Below are 21140 nucleotides of genomic sequence, written 5' to 3' on the forward strand. Positions count from 1 at the left end.
TCTTGAAAATAGTTGGAAAAAGTGAGAAAAGTGAGTGCGTGGAATCCCTGCAGATGAATAGTCGTATGTTACAGGTTACAATGGAAGGATTATTGTATTCTGTAAGGTCGGTATGTACTGAAAGATTTTAATCCAGTCTGTATGGAAAATGTTTTTATCAAATCAAGTAATAGATTCCTAATAATTGTTGTCTGTGAAACATTAGGTCAAAGTTCGTTAGATACATTTGTAATATTATAATACAGTTATAATACAATTCTCTCCATACTCCATTCTCTCTCAAACACTCTCGCAGTCTAAATTCAGATCAGTTTTGCAACTGTTAAAAGCAAAAATTCCAAATCAGATGAATACATGAAAATTGGCGCCATATATCCGAAAAAGTCAACATTCAATTTTTTATAATTGATAAACAATCATGACTAAAAGAAAAACTCAGCCTAAAAATAAGCTCGAGGCTCCTGTGAATGGTAAATCATCGAAAAAACGGAAAGTCTTATCGGAATTGTAAGTGTTACACAAAACGAGGACTGCAGCATGACAAAAACAGAATATTATTTGTTGTGTAGGGATGTTGAATGCCGCACGGAAACTAGAGCTGCAAAACGGCGTAGACTGAATAATGCTGAGATTGATTCAGGTCCAACCGATTCAATTGTGTCTGATGTTAAGATCAAACAAGATATCGACGAGGTTGACAAAGTGGTGGTTTCTGCCGACATAGGCATGGATGATGTAAAGGTAAACATGAACACAGACCTTGTAACAGCAGCGAAACTCAACATCAGCAAGTCAGCTATCGATATACTGAACATGAAATCTTTAATGTCTTCATTTAATGGTGACAATCCGGACCAATTCTTCGAACATTGCCGGCAATTTGTGAATTCTTCTACCATGGCTTCGGCGGAAATTTTGACGATTGACCAGGCAGATACGCCACTGTGGTTTGAAATGCGCTATGGAAGGATCACTGCTAGCAGGGTTTGTGACAAATTGTACTTCTTTGACGCATAATTGAACATTTTGATTCATTGCAATTAATTCTCAGATTTATCAGGCATCACGCTGCAAAACCAAAAACGGAAGTCTAGTCGACTCAATTATGGGAAAGCGGAGCGGATGGTCATTTGCTATGCAGCGTGGCACAAACCTCGAAGATCAAGTATTCAATATTCTCAAAAACGAAATGCACTTGCAAGGACACAAACTCAAGCAGTGCGGATTATTTGTGGACGAGAAATTACCACATTTTGGTGCGTCGCCCGATGGAATTGCTGACGATTTTGTTGTCGAAATAAAGTGTCCAGCAACGGCAAAAACCTATTCCGAATACATTTCCGTGGAAACACTGCAACGGAGGTATCTGGCTCAGATTCAGTTGCAGATGCACATAACGAAACGTAAAAGGGCGCTATTAGGCGTAGCTGATTTAAATTTTGAAAAAAATAAGAAAGTTGTAAAGGTATGGATTGACTATGATGAAAATTATGTCAAAGAATTGATTGACGATGCAAACGCCTTTTGGATACAGGCCGTGTATCCTTTACTACGACGAAAACATTTCAATAAATAAACGATTGAGATTGAAAGTAAGTCTGATGTTCGACTCCTCCGTATACAAATCATCAATTTTAAACTCTTAAAGAGAATTTAAAGGGACATTTACCATTTACCATGACTGCAACTATAGTTGGAATGACGGATCCATCTCGCCTTTCATATCTCTTTCTTAATATCGAATCGCTTTCGTACCAATTTTTTTAATCAGATTGTTACACAAGACAAGGGTTTTGGCTCATCATAAGATTAAGTTGGTCAGAATTAATTGCCGTCGTCGATTGTATGGTAAGTACAGTTGCCCTTTGTCAATCTATAAATCCTTTGGCTTTCATGACAGATTTTATGATTTACTTTCCCTATGATCCGCATTAGTAACTCAAAGTCAATAAACAAAAAACTTAGTTAGTCGTAAGAATTTGAGCTGAAGTCCGCAGCGGAACTTCCACACACCACTCGTTCAGACGGTCGTCATGCTGGTCTGAATAATATTGACATCAGTTATATCACTTAAGAAAATGTTACTTCCTGAACCTATTTCTTCTCTGTTTAAACAAGAGGAATACCTCGAAAGAGCCACAAAGTTTCTTTTATATGTATAGACATTAGATCTTCACATAGATGGCATAGTTATAACTATCGGCATTGCAATTTATTTCCAAAAGATGTAGCTTTCGGCATAATCATGTGTGTCTATGCTGACGGCTGTATCACCTGTTATCGACAGTCAAAAACAAGCAAGAAGCTATGAGTTATTGCATTTACGTACATTAAATTATGGTTTTAAACAAATTATGTGAAAGATTGTGTTTCAATCTGTCGAAAATACTTAGGTCAAAAGTCTAAAGAGTTGTCACATTCGACAGTTTTCTTGTAATAAACCTCTCAAAAGCTAAAATATGAATACACTACCCACAGAGCTAATCTATAATATTATATCATTTCTACCACTCATTGACCGTGTCAAATGCGAATTAGTCAATTGGAAATTCAATTCTATTTGCAAAGATTTGTGGCTTCAACAAAAAAGTATCGACGACAACGAACTTCCTCCAGTAAAGTGGATCACAGAATTTCAAACCATTCAACCAGATCCGTCTGATCAAGCCAGATTTAATTTTGTACGATGGCAATTCACACTTAAATGTCCGCGAATCAAAAAAATTGTAATTGATAATGATAAGATGAGTTCAGCGTATTTCATTCAACGACTTCCTCACATCGAACACATTATTGTAAGCGAATGTTGTGGTGATTTCACCATTTTAAATGAAGCTAAAAGTTTGAAGACAATTGCTTTTGAGAGGAGCGATTGCAATGAATACAAAGTCATACAACATTTACCCAGCAGCATTGCATCCATCGTAGGACCATCAATATGTGATCCGTGGGTGGACAAATGGGACGAGTTTTTCGAACACTCCGATTCTCATCGATTTCAAAACTTAACGACTCTGACCGTTGTTATAAGTTTACAGACAGAAAGTCAATTAAACAATATTCTTACGTTAGACCAGCTGATGCATATCCGATTTTTGATGGGAGACGATTACGAGAATAATTTTCTGATAAAATATCTGGAACTTCGCGGATCAAAACTGTACGCGTTAGAACTATTTCAGCCTAATCATCACTCATGTGGTCGAAACGTTTATGCTGCTGTCACCAATAATTGCAGGCAACTAAGGGAATTAGGAATAAAAGGACATTTTCATGGAAAAGACGATTGCCATCATTTCAAGAAATTCCTTTTTGATTTCAAATCGTTAGTAGTTGTGTCTGTGAACATTCATCGGGCCTTAACTCAGGAAGAAGTAGTCACCATCTGCGACAATAATCCAGTGCTGAGAAAGCTAACCTACACTCTCTACATGCCTTCGATTTCAACACGTAAGCTAAAGAATTGCAAGGACTATTCGGATAGAGTCAAATTATACGTCGACGATTATAACAGCAGACATCCGGAACGAAGAAATGTTATTTTTGATACAAGCAAAACGATAAAGAGAATTGTTTGTACATTGGTTTCGAATAAAGTTTAAATTTCAATTTGAGTTTCCTTTCAAAAAAATGTGACTGGATCTCGGTGCTCCATTAGTTTTACTTCTGGACAATGTCAGCGAACAAACTTTTACACAACTCACCTACAGTATCCACCTGAACAAAACGTTATACTTTCAACGTGAAGCAAACTTCGTTCACCAATTCCGAAAGATCAAAAAGCATTTTATTGGAACCGAATTTAAATATAAAATCAAATTGAAAAACCATACGTGACTTTACTTCTTCTGTTTCTTCTTTTCGGCTTCCTCTTCCTTCTCCTTCTCGATGATCGTTACGTACTTTTCGATTGTGTTTGCATCCAGCATTTTCAGCGGCTAGAAACAGGACACAAAAATATGTTAATGTCAAGCTCACCAGCTAAAAACTCACAGAAGGCCTTACTTTGTTTCGTTCCATAACAGCCACCTCTAAATTCTTTTGACCGGATTGAGCAACTTCCAACAGGGCTTTAATCGCCAATTTGACGGCACCATCTTCTGATTCAACCTCTTCCGGCTTGTAGAACTTCTCCAAAAATTCTCTCACAGTCTTTGCAGATCTGCCGGTGGCATTGGCCTTCCATTCGTAATAAATGCCAGACGGTTCTGTTTGATATAAATGTGCCTGACCGTCATAATCAAATCCACCAATTAAACATGATATTCCGAATGGTCGACGTCCGTTACTTTGTGTGTACTTTTGTTTTAGACCAGCAATGTAACGGGTAATGTATTCCAATGTTACCGGATCTTCAACGCTTAGCTTATGACTCTGACATTCAACCTGAGCCCGATTAATCAAAATTCTAGCATCGGCTGTTAATCCAGCAAAGGCCATAACGACATGGCTGTCCAGTAAACAAATCTTGCGAACGGTTCGTTCTTCTTGTAGTTTTGCAACGGATTTCTTTTCAACGCCCAAGACGACAACATTTTTACCACGAACACCAACCTAAATGGTACATTAAATAGACTTTAGTTTCCACTGGCGACTGAACTCAACTTTCGAAAGAAGGCCTTACAATGACCTAGCAAATTTGGTTGAGGTTATGTGTACCCGGAGAAAAACAAAAACTCACCGCTGTCGATCCTTTTCGAACGGCTTCTTGGGCGTACTCTACTTGAAGTAAATGACCATCGGGTGAAAATATTGTAACGGCTCTATCGTAGCTAGACGACATTTTTGACGATCTTCAATTGGAAAACGTAAGGAACAGAGTAGAATCTTGTCTCAAACTGCAAATCACACAAACAATGATTTTCGTCGAACAAGTTTGACAATTGCGTCAGTTGACAGAAAATGAATGAGTTTAGGTCTGTTTGGGTTCTAACTTTTTGAATTTAGGCGCCAGTGTACACTCTACACCCTACACTCTATTGTGCATTTACATAGGGACATAAAATATTTATAAAGTTCTTAAAATGCTGACTGGTGAATAAAGAAAGTTTGTTAATGAAAGTATTAAACAGGAATGGCCGTTGGCCAATTTATCATTGACGCACTGATGTCAAAATAATATAAAAATGAGCTCATTTACGAAATCACTATTTCCTACGGGGTAACCATACCTGCTTTATTGTTTTATGTCATTTTGTGAATTATTCAAAAATATTGAGTCTGATGGTGACAATGACTTTCGATTGGAACACTTACAAATTTTTGTTGGACATGTTATTAACATCCTCTGATTTCTTCAAATTAACTAAATCAATTATGAAGATTTCAATGAAAGTAGTTACGTTTTTTTTTTTTTTAATGGGCATTTATTGCCAAGTTTTTTAACGTTGCGATTTGGCTACGGACTAAATGCAACACTAGAACTCACCCACAGCGCAAGGCTATTAGACTAAAACAGAAGACAAGTTCACAAACAAAGCCAACGCTTTTCCCTTTCCCAGGGCTCACGTTTAGTGAATGAATTGAGAAGAAGAAGGCTGTTTCGACCTCGAGAACTAGCGGCGGTCCAAAAGTCAGAGTGGACTGACTATCTTCAGTTGTTTCCGCTAGCCTCTTAGCCTTACAGTTGAACTAGTTTTTGAAAGGCAACATAGATAAGTGCCATTGTATGATGGAAAGCTTGAGGACATTGATGGAATGCTACATTGAAAGACCCAAATCGTAGCCAAAAAACAAAACATTCTCGCAGAGAAAATCACAAAAGGCATAAACAATTTACTTTCATTGGAAGAATTCCGTCATAAATCACAATTCGAATAAACTTTGGTGGTAAAGATTGAAAAGGACAACATTATCAACCCTTCTGAAGTATTTCAAAGAAAAGAAAATAGACCACCGACATCAAGGTTTGACAATAATTAAAATTGAGTCTGTTGTTCAGTGAATTTCATCATGCCTAGTAGAGAACATTGGACGAATTTCGATCCAACCGAATTTATTAGAGGGCTAAAAAATTTCCTCAATTTGTTGGGCGTTTGGCCTATAGACATTAAAAATCGATTTTCATATTATTTGTACATTTTGTATGGCATTATATTTCAATTAACATTTTCGTATGCTTATGCAACGTTTGGAAGCTAATATGAATATGCATCTATATTGCCTAGTCACGTAAAGCACAGTACGTACCAGGTTCAAAATTTTTATCTTGACGAGTCAAGATGTGGTAATTCATACAAAGACTGCACTTTTTAAGTTTTTTCTCAAACTTCACGGCGCCAAAACTTTAGTCAAGCTTTTGAGTAAAATGCCTTACTTGGCAATTGAACAAATGAAGTAAATAGTATTTCTTATGTGTTTACTGACCGCGGCTTTGCCTCGATCACACAAGAAGTATCATTTCCATCATTTACTCCCCAGGTAGCACCATTATGCACGAGACAGGTCGAAAGAACATTACACGAGAACGAGAGAAAACATACAGGTCGGATTAGGGTTCTCAGCGCCACTGGCATATAAAAATTTCGTATATTGTTGCCGAAGGAAGGTCAATAAACATTGTCAGATCGTAACGTTATGCTTTCATTTACTTAACAAAGCGAGATGTTATTTGTGCCACCGAGTTTTTGCAGCGCAGGCGAGACAATAGTCATTTTCTGAGCTGAAACAAATTCTGTGTTGACCTCGGGAAAACGTAGTAAATTTGATTTTCTTGTGTGAATTGTCAATAACACCTTCAAAATCAGCCTTCCAACTTTTCTTCCCTCACACCTCACACATATGAAAAACGTTGTGTTCACCTCTGAAAGAAATAGGAAATTACAACTCGAACGAAATAAAGATATATTCACGCTATTAATTTTATCTGCCTAGAACTATAATCTCATATTTATCCTAGTGCAAGCGTCTTTATCGCGACGTGTTCTTGGCAGATAAAATAGTGTGTCTGTCCAAAATGTTTATTTTGACGATTTGGATTATGTACCAAGGCTCCCCAAAGTTTACAGCCTTGTTATGTTCCACGGTCACCGCACGCAAAAGTAATCATAGTCGTCAGTTTTTCAAGTGTTTTACAGTTATATGACACACTGTCAAGTCAAGTCCTCTATTTAGAGTACCGCACTCATGCTTGAAGTGTGTTGGCTCGGTACATAACTTTCAAGTCGTCAAAATAAACAAGGCTGTGTACAGCCTCGAAAATAAACACTATGGATCTGAACAGACCTCCTCGGTCTGCGAAACTGATGACTGCATTGGATTACTTTGATGATTTTGTGTGCAAACTAATCATCATCATTCCTGCAAATGCAGAAACATATTTTAGACATTTTTTCGAGCAATTCCACACTTTTATTTTCCTGGACTTCAAATATAAACCTTCAACGGTTACTAAATGTGTTTAATTCAATTTTTCATTGTGTTAACTGTTTTCTTAAAAAATATTAAAAAAAAACTTCCCCTCTTTGCGAAGTTGGTTATGTTTCGTTTGCATTGCACACAAATTTCGCCATGCGATCGCGCTACCAGTGGGACGAGTGGTACCAGTAGTCAACCGAAGAGATCTATCAGTACAAAATTACTTCATCCTTAAAACTTTCAAAACCGACAGTCCTTATTTTAATAGGTAACGTCAGATTTTTCGTCCATAAATGCCGCACCATAACGCTAACCCTAAATCCTGACCATAAAGGCAAATGTCAAACAATAAAGGCAAATGCAAAAATAATTAAATTTCGACTCGATGGATTCTGATCAAACAAAATGCCACTGTGTAGTGCATGATCTCAGGATTCCGACAAAGCCATTAGTTTTCCAATCGGACCAACATCTCCTGAGAGATAAGACTTTGATTTTAAAGTCTTATCGCTCGGCATACAGAAGTCCGATTCAAAAACTAATTAGTTTTCCGGAGTCCTGAGATCACGCGCTACACACTGGCATTTTGTTTGATCAGAATCCGTCTAGTCGAAATTTAATTATTTTTGCATTTGCCTTTATTGTTTGACATTTGCCTTTATGGTCAGGATTTAGGGTTAGCGTTATGGTTCGGCATTTATGGACGAAAAATCTGACGTTACCTAATTGGCACCAACCATATTGACTTACTGGTCTTTATTGAACAAAAAAAAAATTGCTGCGAAATCCCTAAAATCGAGTTGCCAGATGTAGCAATTTTTTACAATTTTATGTTCTGAAAGCACAGTCAGTTGAAATTGGACTGCGCTGAACGATTAATATCTGCTGAAAATTGTTTTTCAAAAATGAACTCAAAAACGGCAGAGTTTCTATCCAAACTAATGCTTGAAGACGACGGAGATGATGTTGTTTTCTTCGCATTCCCGAATCAGAAGAAGAAAATTAGATGTTCAGTGTCTATGCTGACAGAAATTTCTCCTGTTTTTGGGGCTATGCTTAGCACTTGGTGGAGTCAAGAAAACCCTTTGCATGTGGACGACACCCAACCACATTCATTTGTTACACATTCGCAGGACAAGACCATTCAACTCAGTGATGATGTAAATTTCGATCAATATTCAACATTCAAGCTGCTGATACAAATCCTGTATGGACTCCGTCAAATGGATTCACTAACCGTTGAGCAAGCGACCAACATCTTTTTCTACGCACACAAATACGAAATCAAAGATGCTGACGGTATTTTTTTTGGCATATCTTTTAGCATATCTTTTCAAAAAAAATTTTTGTTTCCAAAAAATATTTTTGTTTTCAAAAAAAGTTTTGTAAGTATATAAAGAATTTTGGTTTTCAAAAAAAAAGTTTTGTTTTAGTATATAAGGAGTTTGGTTGAAGAAAAAGTAACAAAACTAAAGTTTTGCTTTTTCTACATATGAGAAAATATGGTAATAATTGATTGCAAAGAGAAATAATTTAGAAAGGCATCGAATTAAAGTGATACACTGAAAAATGATTTTGATATCCTAAAAAAAGGTTTTCGATGTTTTGAAAAAAGATTTTTGATATCCTGTCAGCATGATACACTAAAAAATAATAAATTTTGATATCTTAAATAAATAATAAAGATGTCAAATCTTTAAAAATTTGATCTCTCGAAATTGATATCCCCAAAAATGATTATGATTCACCGAAATTTGAAATTGATACCCAAAAAAGGAATTCTGATATCCAAAAAAAAAAGAATTGATGACCCGAAAAAATAATTCTGATATCACCAAAAGCAAATTTTGATATACCAAAAAAAGAAAGTTATTTCATAGAAAAGGAAATTTTATTTCCAATAAATAGAAATTGATAACTCAGAAAAATGAATTTTATCGAGATTTCTTATAAACGGAGATAAATAATTATTAACAAAGCGAGATAATTTTATTGAAAACAGAGTCATAGTATACCGTCATTCAAAAAGGAAGTCACGCTCATAGGGACGGACCCACTTTTCGAAAAACGTGACGTGTTCTGACATATGCGACGGACCCACATTCTCTGAAATCGGACGTCCTCTCTTTGTTAAAACACTTAAAAGAAGTTAGCATCTCTGATATTTCTTTATGTTCTGATTGAGGGACTCGAGTACTACACGAAACTGTATTTAGTTTCCGGATCCGCTCGGCATACATGACCGCCCAGAACACGAGTCAATTTGAATACAGATTGTTATCGCAACGGATAGAGGGACTAATTCTAAGCTAATTCGTGTTAAAATGGCTTCCCTCTACAACCTGGCCGCGTAACTAATCCAGCTAAAGTCGAAAATTCGCCATTGTTCAATGGTGATATACGTCCAAGACGAAGACAGTTTGATACTCTTTGAATATTGGTAGAGGATTGCATGCTCTATTAAAAGCTGTGAATTGATTTTACAAAAGTCATCTGAATTGTGCACCATTAGAAAAGTTTATTTTCACCATTAGTGAACTAAAAATGTTGGATTTCTCGTAATTCCAGGAGCGATAGATGAACACAAAGAGTACAAAATATAAGAGAATTTATTAGAAAACGTTCTTTTCCATACGATGTCACATTCAGACTGACCGGTATACTGAGTCAATGTATTAACTGAATTAGAACTAGTGAACTAGTATAATTCACTTGAACACGAAATCTAACACACCCCCTTAATTCAGTTAATACACCCCCTAGACGTTGAAGACTTCTTCGATCTGTCCAATTCGCATTTTCTTTCATGTTTCAATTTCCATTTCCTTCCAAATTGCTGTGGCCAATTCCAGCTACCTTTTCCATATGTAGCTTTTTGTACAGATATCAACTGGACTAAGGCGTGCGCCTCTCCCAACACCATTGATATCGTCGATTCCGTATCTTCATGTCTAACTCTCAATTTTGTTTGTTTATTTCATTCCATTCTAATTTAGTTTCCATATTCTCATTTCTGCCACGGTCACACAAAGTAGTTCCAGTTTCCATGACTAATTCACGCCATTGTTGATTTCCGAATTCCAGCTTCCATGACCGATTCTTAAATACCATGATTAATTCTAGGACCATAACCAATTCCGAACCAATCGATCAATACTGAAGAATTCGTCAACAAATTCTAGACATCACCATAGCCAATTCTGTAAAACTACGAGTGATCTTCTGATTTTCCGTTCCGAATTTTCTCGATACAATTCTCCCCATTTTCAAAAAAAACTTTCAGCTCCTCATCGTCACTATTTCGCGTTCTCTTTCCGTGTTCGATTCCACGTTCAATTTCCGTATGATAATTCCGATTGTGTGCCTGATTCCGATCGTGTTACAACTGCGATCGTGTGCCTATTCCAATCGTTTCTTTGCTGTCTATCATTTGCCAGTTCCGATCGTGTATAAATTTTGATCGTGTACCATTTCCGATAGCCGTAAAACAATCGTCTTACAATTTTTAGCCCCGTACGAAGTACGAAGGGGCTTATAGGATTACGATGCCGTGTGTAATTGATGGAATTCGAAGCAGACGGTAAGGGCAAAGTGTTTGCCTATGTTCATAGATGACGAATCCGCAATAAAAATTTGGGCCGTCTGTCCGTCTGTCCGTCTGTCCGTCTGTCCGTCTGTCCGTCTGTCCGTCTGTCCGTCTGTCCGTCTGTCCGTCTGTCCGTCACGTCGATATCTTGAGTAAATCAAATCCGATTTCAAAAATTTTTTTTTTCCCTGAAAGATAGTCAAAATAGTGAGGCTAAGTTCGAAGATGGGCATATTCGGGTCGGCCCTTCGTGAGTTAGGGCCACCTAAGTGATTTAAGGTCTTTTGGTGATATTTATGGCAAAATAAACGATGGAAATGTAAATGACACGGCAAATGATAGGTATTGTTAATACCAATCCAGGAAAAAAAAGTTTTTTAAAATCGGGTGAGTGGACCGTGAGTTAGGGCCTTAGAAGTGAAAAGCTGCTAGGGCCCTATGTGTATTTTACATAGAACTCGAGTAAATTTAATCCGTTTTTCGTAATTTTTGTTTCATTTGGAAGGTAATCGAACGCCGAATAGAAAGTTGTTGAAAAATTATTAAATTTGGGTCCTTGGACTAAGGCCACTACTAGGGCCCTATGTGTATTTTACATTGAACTCGAGTAAATTTCATTCGTTTTTCGTAATTTTTGTGTCATTTGGAAGGTAATCAAAGGCCGAATAGAATGTTGTTGAAAAAAAATTAAATTTGGGTCCTCGGACTAAGGCCGCTACTAGGGCCCTATGCGTATTTTACATACAACTCGAGTAAATTTCATCCGTTTTTCGTAATTTTTGTTTCATTTGAAAGATAATCGAACTCCGAATAGAATGTTGTTGAAAAAAAAATGAAATTTGGGTCCTTGGACTAAGGCCGCTACTAGGGCCCTATGTGTATTTTACATATAACTCGAGCAAATTTAATTCGTTTTTCGTAATTTTTGTTTCATTTGGAAGGTAATCAAAGGCCGAATAGAATGTTGTTGAAAAAAAAATTAAATTTGGGTCCTCGGACTAAGGCCGCTACTAGGGCCCTATGTGTATTTTTCATATAACTCGAGCAAATTTCATCCGTTTTTCGTAATTTTTGTTTCATTTGGAAGGTAATCAAAGGCCGAATAGAATGTTGTTGAAAAAAAATTAAATTTGGGTCCTCGGACTAAGGCCGCTACTAGGGCCCTATGTGTATTTTACATATAACTCGAGCAAATTTCATCCGTTTTTCGTAATTTTTGTTTCATTTGGAAGGTAATCAAAGGCCGAATAGAATGTTGTTGAAAAAAAATTAAATTTGGGTCCTCGGACTAAGGCCGCTACTAGGGCCCTATGTGTATTTTACATATAACTCGAGCAAATTTCATCCGTTTTTCGTAATTTTTGTTTCATTTGGAAGGTAATCAAAGGCCGAATAGAATGTAGTTGAAAAATAAATTAAATTTGGATCCTCGGACTGAGGCCGATACTAGGCCCTATGTGTATTTATACTCAATAAATTAAAATTTTAAGGCTATTTGAAATTTTGGTTTTATTTGAAAGGAACGTCGTACGGGGCTTCGTAATTGCGCTATGTGCAATTTCTAAGATGTACACATTCCATAATAATTTTACTTTAACTACTTTAACCGGCGCATAGGCTTACGGTCAAAGTAGGGTGACAGACGCACTAGGGTCACGTACGCAATAGATATACGGGTTTGTACGGGGCTCAGTCGCAGCAAACGCTCCGACTGTTCTGATGGCTCGTTTTTATTTATTTTACATCTCCTCAATTTCACAAATTCTTGAATTCCGCAATATCCGCGTTTCCTGGGCCTCATAACCTGTTGGATTTCTCGTAATTCCAGGAGCGATAGATGAACACAAAGAGTACAAAATATAAGAGAATTTATTAGAAAACGTTCTTTTCCATACGATGTCACATTCAGACTGACCGGTATACTGAGTCAATGTATTAACTGAATTAGAACTAGTGAACTAGGATAATTCACTTGAACACGAAATCTAACAAAAAATGTATTGAGTGGAAAGACATAGAATTGAAATCGAAATTTTTCTCAACGTGGACGAAGCATGCAAAGTCATCTAAGTCCTCAAAAATCGATTCTTCTGCGGCAGTTATCGAACCATGGCTTTTGTTGTGATTTTTTTGGTTTTAGAATATACTTATGATGTTTAACTTGAATTTACTTTTCCCTTATACGGACGTCCGCTTTGGGGGATGGACCCCAAAATCAGAAAGCGGACATGGTGTGATTTAGGATGGACCCACCTCAAAAAAATCGAAAAAAACGTGACGTCCTTTTTGGACAACGCCTATCTACTTTTCTAAATTTTTTATCTCAGTTTTTAGTTGTTTTTCTCCATTTGAGGCTCCGTTTTTAAATTCTATTTTTCTGAAAGTATTCTCTCAACTTTTTAATTTGTTGATTTGTTTCTTCCATACATTTATTATTTCCATATCTAGCTATAATAGACTGCTAAACTGTATGCTAAAATGATGTATGTCCTAGGATCTAGTAAAACGCCCTTATGTACCATTTCGTAGAAGGATGTATGTCCTAGAATCGAGCAAAACGCCTTTACGTTACATTTCGTAACGGATCAATCAAGGAGACGAAGCGAGAGAAAAAAAATTAACTCCTAAGTTACCGACACCGTTCCGGCGCCCGGCTCGCATTGCGGCCCTCCGCTTCGCTCCGGGGCAATGGGCCGGATCGCTCGGCGTGTTAAAACAGTTTTTATGTGCAATGAAAATTGGTATTCGTTTCGTAAAAAAATGAATTCTGTGGGGACGAACTAAACTCCTTTACGTTACATTTCGTAAAAGGATAAATCTCCTAGGATCGATCAAAACGCTGGCCGTAAAGGAGTTTAGTTCGTCCCCACAGAATTCATTTTTTTACGAAACGAATACCAATTTTCATTGCACTTAAAAAGCGTTTTAACACGCCGAGCGATCCGGCCCATTGCCCCGGAGCGAAGCGGAGGGCCGCAATGCGAGCCGGGCGCCGGAACGGTGTCGGTAACTTAGGAGTTAATTTTTTTTTCTCTCGCTTCGTCTAATTTGTTTTACATAAAACTGAATTTACAGAAAAACGAGCCATCAGAACAGTCGGAGCGTTTGCTGCGACTGAGCCCCATACAAACCCGTATATCTATTGCGTACGTGACCCTAGTGCGTCTGTCACCCTACTTTGACCGTAAGCCTATTGCGCCGGTTAATGTAGTTAAAGTAAAATTATTATGGAATGTGTACATCTTAGAAATTGCGCATAGCGCAATTACGAAGCCCCGTACGACGTTCCTTTCAAATGAAACAAAAATTTCAAATAGCCCTAAAATTTTAATTTATTGAGTATAAATACACATAGGGCCCTAGTACCGGCCTTAGTCCGAGGACCCAAATTTATTTTTTTTTCAACTACATTCTATTCGGCCTTCGATTACCTTCTAAATTAAACAAAAATTACGACAAACGGATGAAATTTACTCGAGTTGTATGTAAAATACACATAGGGCCCTAGTACCAGCCTTAGTCCGAGGACTCAATTTTTTTTTTTTTTCAACTACATTCTATTCGGCCTTTGATTACCCTCCAAATGAAACAAAAAATACGGAAAACGGATGAAATTTGCTCGAGTTCTATGTAAAATACACATAGGGCCCTAGTAGCGGCCTTAGTCCGAGGACCCAAATTTATTTTTTTTCAACTACATTCTATTCGGCCTTTGATTACCTTCCAAATGAAACAAAAATTACGAAAAACGGATGAAATTTGCTCGAGTTATATGTAAAATACGCATAGGGCACTAGCAGCGGCCTTAGTCCGAGGACCCAAATTTTTTTTTTTTTTCAACAACATTCTATTCGGCCTTTGATTACCTTCCAAATGACACAAAAATTACGAAAAACGAATGAAATTTACTCGAGTTCAATGTAAAATACACATAGGGCCCTAGTAGTGGCCTTAGTCCAAGGACCCAAATTTAATTTTTTTTTCAACAACATTCTATTCGGCTTTTGATTACCTTCCAAATGACACAAAAATTACGAAAAACGAATGAAATTTACTCGAGTTCTATGTAAAATACACATAGGGCCCTAGTAGCTTTTCACTTCTAAGGCCCTAACTCACGGTCCACTCACCCGATTTTAAAAAACTTTTTTTTCCTGGATTGGTTTTGACAATACCTATCATTTGCCGTGTCATTTACATTTCCATCGTTTATTTTGCCATAAATATCACCAAAAGACCTTAAATCACTTAGGTGGCCCTAACTCACGAAGGGCCGACCCGAATATGCCCATCTTCGAACTTAGCCTCACTATTTTGACTATCTTTCAGGGAAAAATTTTTTTTTGAAATCGGATTTGATTTACTCAAGATATCGACGTGACGGACAGACGGACAGACGGCCCAAATTTTTATTGCGGATTCGTCATCTATGAACATAGGCAAACACTTTGCCCTTACCGTCTGCTTCGAATTCCATCAATTACACACGGCATCGTAATCCTATAAGCCCCTTCGTACTTCGTACGGGGCTAAAAAAGTTCAAAAATATTACATCTAACCACCGATCCATTGATTTGTAACAATAACAATAATCATCCACAAACTTATAGTTTTTGCGAAGTCATAGAAAATGATGTATAACACAACAGATAAAGAGAGAGCAATTTTTAAAAGGAAACTTAATCCGTTGCTCTAAAAAAAATTACCATTCATTTATTCACTTTTATCTCAATCTTCTTTTCGTTCTCATTTCAAAATTATTTCTCTTTGCAATCAATTATTACCATATTTTCTCATATGTAGAAAAAGCAAAACTTTAGTTTTGTTACTTTTTCTTCAACCAAACTCCTTATATACTAAAACAAAACTTAATTTTTGAAAACCAAAATTCTTTATATACTTACAAAACTTTTTTTGAAAACAAAAATATTTTTTGGAAACAAAAACAAATTTTGAAAAGATATGCTAAAAGATATGCCAAAAAAAATACCGTAGATGCTGAGGATAAAATTCAGAAATTTTTAAATGAACGTATGGAATCTGGCATGGGACAAGTTCCATTATCGGTAGCTGAGTTGACCGAAGGCATTGAATTTGCGCAGCTGTATCATCTGGATGGGTTTAAGAAAAAGCTGGACCAAGTGAAACTGGCTTTTGACGAGGAGAACCTAACCCCATTTCAATTTTGGGATCTATCGATAAAATTCGAGATGAAGACATTACAGGACCAAATAATTGATCGTATGATGAATGTAGCACCGAAAAAAGATTGGCCATTTGATCTATTAATTGCAGTCACAGAGCGGTTACAGACGTTAATGAAAAAAACGAAGAAAGCAGTGGTGTATTGTCGCTATTGTGGTTCCTCAAACTAAGAATTGTTTAACTGAATCATGGGCAAATAAAAAATAAATGAAATGACCTGAACGTGAGATTGAACGTTTTTGTTGATGGATGATCGCTGGGCTGTTTCGCTATATGCATTTTAATGTGCTCAAACCCACAATGAATTCAATCCCTTTTCAATCTCAAAACGTTTATTCGATTTTATGAAAATGATTACAATGTAGCCAGGAATTACAAATTTGTACTTTCTTTACGGAGCTCAATATTGCGCAGTAAACACAAATCTGTCATGGCAGACTGTCTTCCCGATGCAGTGTTCAGATCGTATATCCTGTAACGAGAAAATTACTCGATTGAATAGTGCATCGAATTCAAGCAATTCGCTAACACAAACCTTAAAATGAAGCCCACTGTAAACTCGTCTGTGGTAATAATTTTCAGCAAATTTTGTACCAGACCATTCGGCAGTAATTTGAGCACCGGCTTGATTTTCTCTTTGCCGCATTGCACAAGCAACAGTAAAAATTCGAATATAAAGTTGATCTTCGGTGACAATTCGTCGCATTTGAGAAATTGTGCAAAAATTTTGAATAAATTCTGCAGACAACTTTGCAGTGGTTCACGCACAGACGGTGATTCACTGCGAGAATTGGCAATTGTTTCCGTAATAAAGTCACTCGAACTGGTATCGCCACCCGCAACATCCGGATTCAATTTACGTTGTTTGAGTAGAGGCCCGGTCACCGAATCCATATCCTCGGAGTCGGACGGATGAGATCTTTTTCGGGTGGGTGCTGTTGAAGCTGAGTCCAACGTTGCAAGTATTGTGTAAACACAAAGTCGAGCTAGGACTGTCGACTGTGGCTCGATCATTTCTGGCTTTCTGTTTGGATAAATGAGTCGTAAAATTATGCAAAATTCGTTAATTAGCTGTATGAGTCGCATGACTTACTGGTTTTTATTCAACAAAATCATCGGTAGCCACTCGTTCAGCAAAGCAATCGAACATCGCTCGATATCGAGGTGCATCAACGCGAACACCATATCCATTGTTTTGCACATTTCTCTTGAGTACTTGCACTGCATAATCTCGTTGATCAATCTTGACACCAGCCAGAACGGACCACACGACTGCAGTAAATTGTCCAACATTTGTGTGGACTCAATGGGCAGCCATCCTAAATCGACAATAGTTTTCCACACTTCGGTAAATTGCTCGTCTAACGGATTTTGTGACACGAGATTTTGTGAGGGCATTAATGCTCGGAGTTTATGATTGGGAGCTGGATGAACGTCATGTTTCATTTTTTTGATAATTTGATGTGTCAGCAGAAGTCTGAAAATCGAACGACAATTGATAAATATTTTGAAGCATTCAGGAAACCATGCGGCACGTTCTACCTTTCTTTAAAATTATCTTGTTGTGCAGCATCTTCTGGAGCTTGTGATGGCTGCAAGAACTGTTGCACCATATTCATAGGTTTCAGCAATTCGTCATCGCGAACAATTTGTATGTACGAACATAGCCACGATGTGGCACAGACTGAATAACAGCACAATCGTTGCTTAATGTTGTCAAGATTAGATTTAACTTCGGTGGCCGATATTGTCTCATTCTCCCAGGCCATCAATAGATGATAAAGCATACCAGGAATGTTGTGACAAATTTCTTGCCATTTAAGCGAACTGTTTTTCAAACCACCATCCGTAGAGTTCAAATGAGCTAGAAGTTCGTCGACCTTACTTTGATCGCTCAAGTGGACCATATTCATCGGCGATTTATTTTTGTTCTTTTCCATCATACATTCACGAACCCACTTTTCAAAAAATGACGATCCACGATCTTCGAGGACGACCTGTAAACGAATTTAGTTTCGAATTAGCTCAAAATCATCAAAAGCGGAACCTGAAAACATTACTCACATTCGAGCCATACATCTGGACGATAAAGGTTAGTATCAAGAATGAAACATCGAATAGTGATGATCTTGTCATCGCAGGTTTGGCCGCCTCTCCTGGTACTTGTTTGGACATTTCGTTACAGTTGATGAGACGAGAAACGAAAGTTTTTAATTTTCCCTCTACCGTCGCCACCGACAAAATCAACTCCAAGCTATTTCCTGTTAATACTTGGCACAGCATACTGACAAGCGCTTCCTGCATTTTATTGTAGTCAGCACTGAGCGCCTTGAGAATGCCAGAAAACGGTGATTCTGCACGAATAACGAATTTGATAGGCGATTGCTGCTGTTGGTTGTTCAAGTCAATCTTCATTAGAGCTGACGAAATCGTGTCGCGCTTAGACGTATACTGTTTAATGTGTTTCTCGTTAACAAGATGCTGCTTCCCCAGCTCAACTAACAACAATTCGATCGTATTGCAGGCACATTTTGTGTCCATGAAGTCAAGTATTGGGTCCTCACATAGTTGTTCAATTGCTTTTACAACGTCAGGACAGTAGTCCAGTTTTTCGTCATATCCTTTGAACAAAATCAGCAATTTAGTAAAAATTAGTTAAATAGAAAATGTTGACGTTGCTGACCTTCTGACATGGAGTATAACTGTCTCAAAATATCGGGCACTTTGATGAAAGCAAACGCACACCAGATTGATTCTCTCAGTCCTCCGCTTACATTATAAAGAGACATCAAACAAGCTCGAATCGTCTCACAAAACAGCCTCGACAAGCTGTAGTTCTTCAAACGTTGCACCATCAAAAGATCTTGCACAAACATTTGAGTGTCACTACTGGGATTCAAGTGGACTTTCACGGCGAGCAGTGGCTGCAGACAATTTGTTATAGTTTCGACAGCGGTCAATTCCACATTTGGTGCTACATCCAATGTGCTTAAGTCAATGTAGGCAATCTTCTTGAGATACTCTTCGAACTGCTTTCCTGGCATACTGAAACCAGCGCCGATCGAATTCTTTTTGATATCGACGTAGTTGCGACAGACTCTCGCCAAAATGTCAGCATCTTGATGTTTGGCGATGAAAATGACACCCATTAAAAATTGTTGATTTGTTATCTTCTCCATGACGTTGGTGGTTCTCTCGACCATCACCTTTTGATCTGAAAACAATGACGTTATGAAAAGGAATGATGTGTTGGATGAGAAAACTCGTTAAATACCAGAAATGTTTTTTTAAGTCAACAAAACAAAATACCTGCGTTCAATTCCCCCGTAGCTCGATAAATTTCCACAGCGGCAGCATAGACATCGGACAACCAAAGAGTGAGCGACAGTAAAGCATTGCCCAGCGCACTTTCCTCTGGCTTCATCCTACGGAATCATGTGAATTATGGAACTGAAAAATCACACAACACAACCACTATGTACCTGCATGTCACTCCTGTTATGATGCTCTCCAGGAACTCAAGTAGTGCAGTTACACAAAACGTTTTGTCGAAGAAATTATACTTTGAAATCCGTTTGAAGACGGAGGAATGAGATATTAGATGAGAGCATAGCGTGTGACGAAGGTATGACAATATCAACTTATTAGCATCGGATCCAACCACAGCTGAAATTAAATCGTTGGAACAAAAATTGAAATTTGGTTTGTTGCAAAGAATCACCTTGTTGAATAATACAATCAGCAAGGTTGTAAACATCGCCGCTGACACCTCTAGGTAGTACCTACGAATATATGCGAATGATTGGGTCATTGTGGATAGTCTCCACGTAGCACGTAAAGTTCAATATTTTTACCGTTTTAATGTTAATGCCCCACTTAGAATCTGACCATCGTTCACGAAATGCTTTTAACAGCATTAAATTCAGAAGCTGATTTCTTGTTTTGCTGGTTGTTTTGTTGTTATCCATCGTAGCTATTTTACCGCAATCACTCTCAATTCTTTATCGTGGATATTTCACACTGCTGGCTGAATCCAAGAAAACCAAAGAAACCTTTAATCAATTCATTATTCCAGTAAGTTAAGCGTTTAAACAAATTTCCGAATTTATTCAGTTAGTTATCTGCTGGATGAAACAGATGAAACATCACAAAAGCTATCCACTGGCTTGACGGTAAAAGAAACAGAAGAAACATCAACGTACTGACATTATGACCTGACATATCTGTCATGGCTGTTTTTTGTCACCAAGAGAAGAGAGCCGCCAGTAAAAACAATTTTTCATCGTAGCCTGTTTGAATTTTAGGTGGTACTTTTCTATAGGATAGAAACATGGTGGATAATGAATGCATTTCCCAAGTAAAAAATACCACTTTACTACATATCAAAGTTGCTTTTGCGGTTCATCTCCGTGTCTCTGATTTCTCCAATTTGTTACGCTATTTCAAATGGAAAATGACAATACCCTCTCATGTTACACGAAAAAGACAAATTTTAAAGTTTATTTCATTTTACACACCAAAAACATTCATTTTCTTTTTAAAAGTGTAAAGTTTTCTATGACATAATACACTGTTTTACAACCATTATTTTCCTAGTTTGGTTGCTAGAGAGGATACTGCATTTGCAAATGAGAGAAATCAGAGAAACCAAGAAGAACAGCTTGGATACGAAAGTTGTATTATTATCGTTTGCATATTATGGAATTATTGAATAAGGAATGCATTTACCGTCGATATCGAAAAATGTTGATATGCGAAAAATACGGTAGATGATAGAAAAATTCCCGGGAAATAAATGTTATCGAAGAATCTCGTATTGAATGGCATCAATTGAGGAAAAGCTCATTCATAACAAAAAAAAATTAACTTGCAAATTTCCATATAAAAATTTGAATTATCGATGGCGGCGGAATCCAAGGTTCTTTCAGAACTTTGGCGGAATCAGAGTTGTATATGTAATTTCAAAAAGTTGAAATTGATTTGCATTTCGAGA

At 37.3% G+C, this 21140-nt stretch overlaps 4 protein-coding genes across 4 annotated transcripts; 2 read left to right on the plus strand and 2 right to left on the minus strand.

The window, feature by feature from the left end:
- Positions 1-357: 357 nt before the first annotated feature.
- LOC119081257 lies at positions 358-1596 on the plus strand. The gene is made up of 3 exons (XM_037189994.1): positions 358-507; positions 570-984; positions 1052-1596. Exons 1-3 carry the CDS (start codon positions 419-421, stop codon positions 1574-1576), a joined length of 1029 nt encoding a protein of 342 aa, XP_037045889.1. The 5' UTR covers positions 358-418; the 3' UTR covers positions 1577-1596.
- Positions 1597-3757: 2161 nt separating this feature from the next.
- On the minus strand, positions 3758-4870 carry LOC119081258 (proteasome subunit alpha type-7-1). The gene is made up of 3 exons (XM_037189995.1): positions 4682-4870; positions 4006-4554; positions 3758-3938 (listed from the first exon to the last, which is right to left on the minus strand). Exons 1-3 carry the CDS (start codon positions 4781-4783, stop codon positions 3840-3842), a joined length of 750 nt encoding a protein of 249 aa, XP_037045890.1. The 5' UTR covers positions 4784-4870; the 3' UTR covers positions 3758-3839.
- Positions 4871-8207: 3337 nt separating this feature from the next.
- On the plus strand, positions 8208-16317 carry LOC119081596. The gene is made up of 2 exons (XM_037190630.1): positions 8208-8646; positions 15938-16317. Exons 1-2 carry the CDS (start codon positions 8262-8264, stop codon positions 16315-16317), a joined length of 765 nt encoding a protein of 254 aa, XP_037046525.1. The 5' UTR covers positions 8208-8261.
- A 104-nt stretch (positions 16318-16421) lies between these two features.
- LOC119081259 (mediator of RNA polymerase II transcription subunit 24) lies at positions 16422-20372 on the minus strand. The gene is made up of 10 exons (XM_037189996.1): positions 20002-20372; positions 19869-19929; positions 19630-19813; positions 19457-19572; positions 18831-19361; positions 18212-18768; positions 17690-18144; positions 17241-17624; positions 16683-17171; positions 16422-16619 (listed from the first exon to the last, which is right to left on the minus strand). Exons 1-10 carry the CDS (start codon positions 20113-20115, stop codon positions 16520-16522), a joined length of 2991 nt encoding a protein of 996 aa, XP_037045891.1. The 5' UTR covers positions 20116-20372; the 3' UTR covers positions 16422-16519.
- Positions 20373-21140: the final 768 nt, after the last annotated feature.

This window comes from Bradysia coprophila, unplaced genomic scaffold, assembly GCF_014529535.1.
Source record: "Bradysia coprophila strain Holo2 unplaced genomic scaffold, BU_Bcop_v1 contig_358, whole genome shotgun sequence".
NCBI lineage: Eukaryota > Metazoa > Arthropoda > Insecta > Diptera > Sciaridae > Bradysia > Bradysia coprophila.

Excerpts from the sequence above, each read along its gene's own strand:
- LOC119081257 (XM_037189994.1), top strand. The coding sequence starts at position 419 with ATGACTAAAAGAAAAACTCAGCCTAAAAATAAGCTCGAGGCTCCTGTG. Across the intron at positions 508-569 it reads CGGAAAGTCTTATCGGAATT|GGATGTTGAATGCCGCACGG; the intron begins GTAAGTGTTACA and ends TTTGTTGTGTAG. Across the intron at positions 985-1,051 it reads GAAGGATCACTGCTAGCAGG|ATTTATCAGGCATCACGCTG; the intron begins GTTTGTGACAAA and ends ATTAATTCTCAG.
- LOC119081258 (XM_037189995.1), bottom strand. The coding sequence starts at position 4,783 with ATGTCGTCTAGCTACGATAGAGCCGTTACAATATTTTCACCCGATGGT. Across the intron at positions 4,555-4,681 it reads TTCGAAAAGGATCGACAGCG|GTTGGTGTTCGTGGTAAAAA; the intron begins GTGAGTTTTTGT and ends TGTACCATTTAG. Across the intron at positions 3,939-4,005 it reads CTGTTATGGAACGAAACAAA|CCGCTGAAAATGCTGGATGC; the intron begins GTAAGGCCTTCT and ends TCCTGTTTCTAG.
- LOC119081596 (XM_037190630.1), top strand. The coding sequence starts at position 8,262 with ATGAACTCAAAAACGGCAGAGTTTCTATCCAAACTAATGCTTGAAGAC. Across the intron at positions 8,647-15,937 it reads ACACAAATACGAAATCAAAG|ATGCTGAGGATAAAATTCAG; the intron begins ATGCTGACGGTA and ends AAAATACCGTAG.
- LOC119081259 (XM_037189996.1), bottom strand. The coding sequence starts at position 20,115 with ATGGATAACAACAAAACAACCAGCAAAACAAGAAATCAGCTTCTGAAT. Across the intron at positions 19,362-19,456 it reads TACGGGGGAATTGAACGCAG|ATCAAAAGGTGATGGTCGAG; the intron begins GTATTTTGTTTT and ends CATTGTTTTCAG. Across the intron at positions 18,145-18,211 it reads TCCAGATGTATGGCTCGAAT|GTCGTCCTCGAAGATCGTGG; the intron begins GTGAGTAATGTT and ends ATTCGTTTACAG.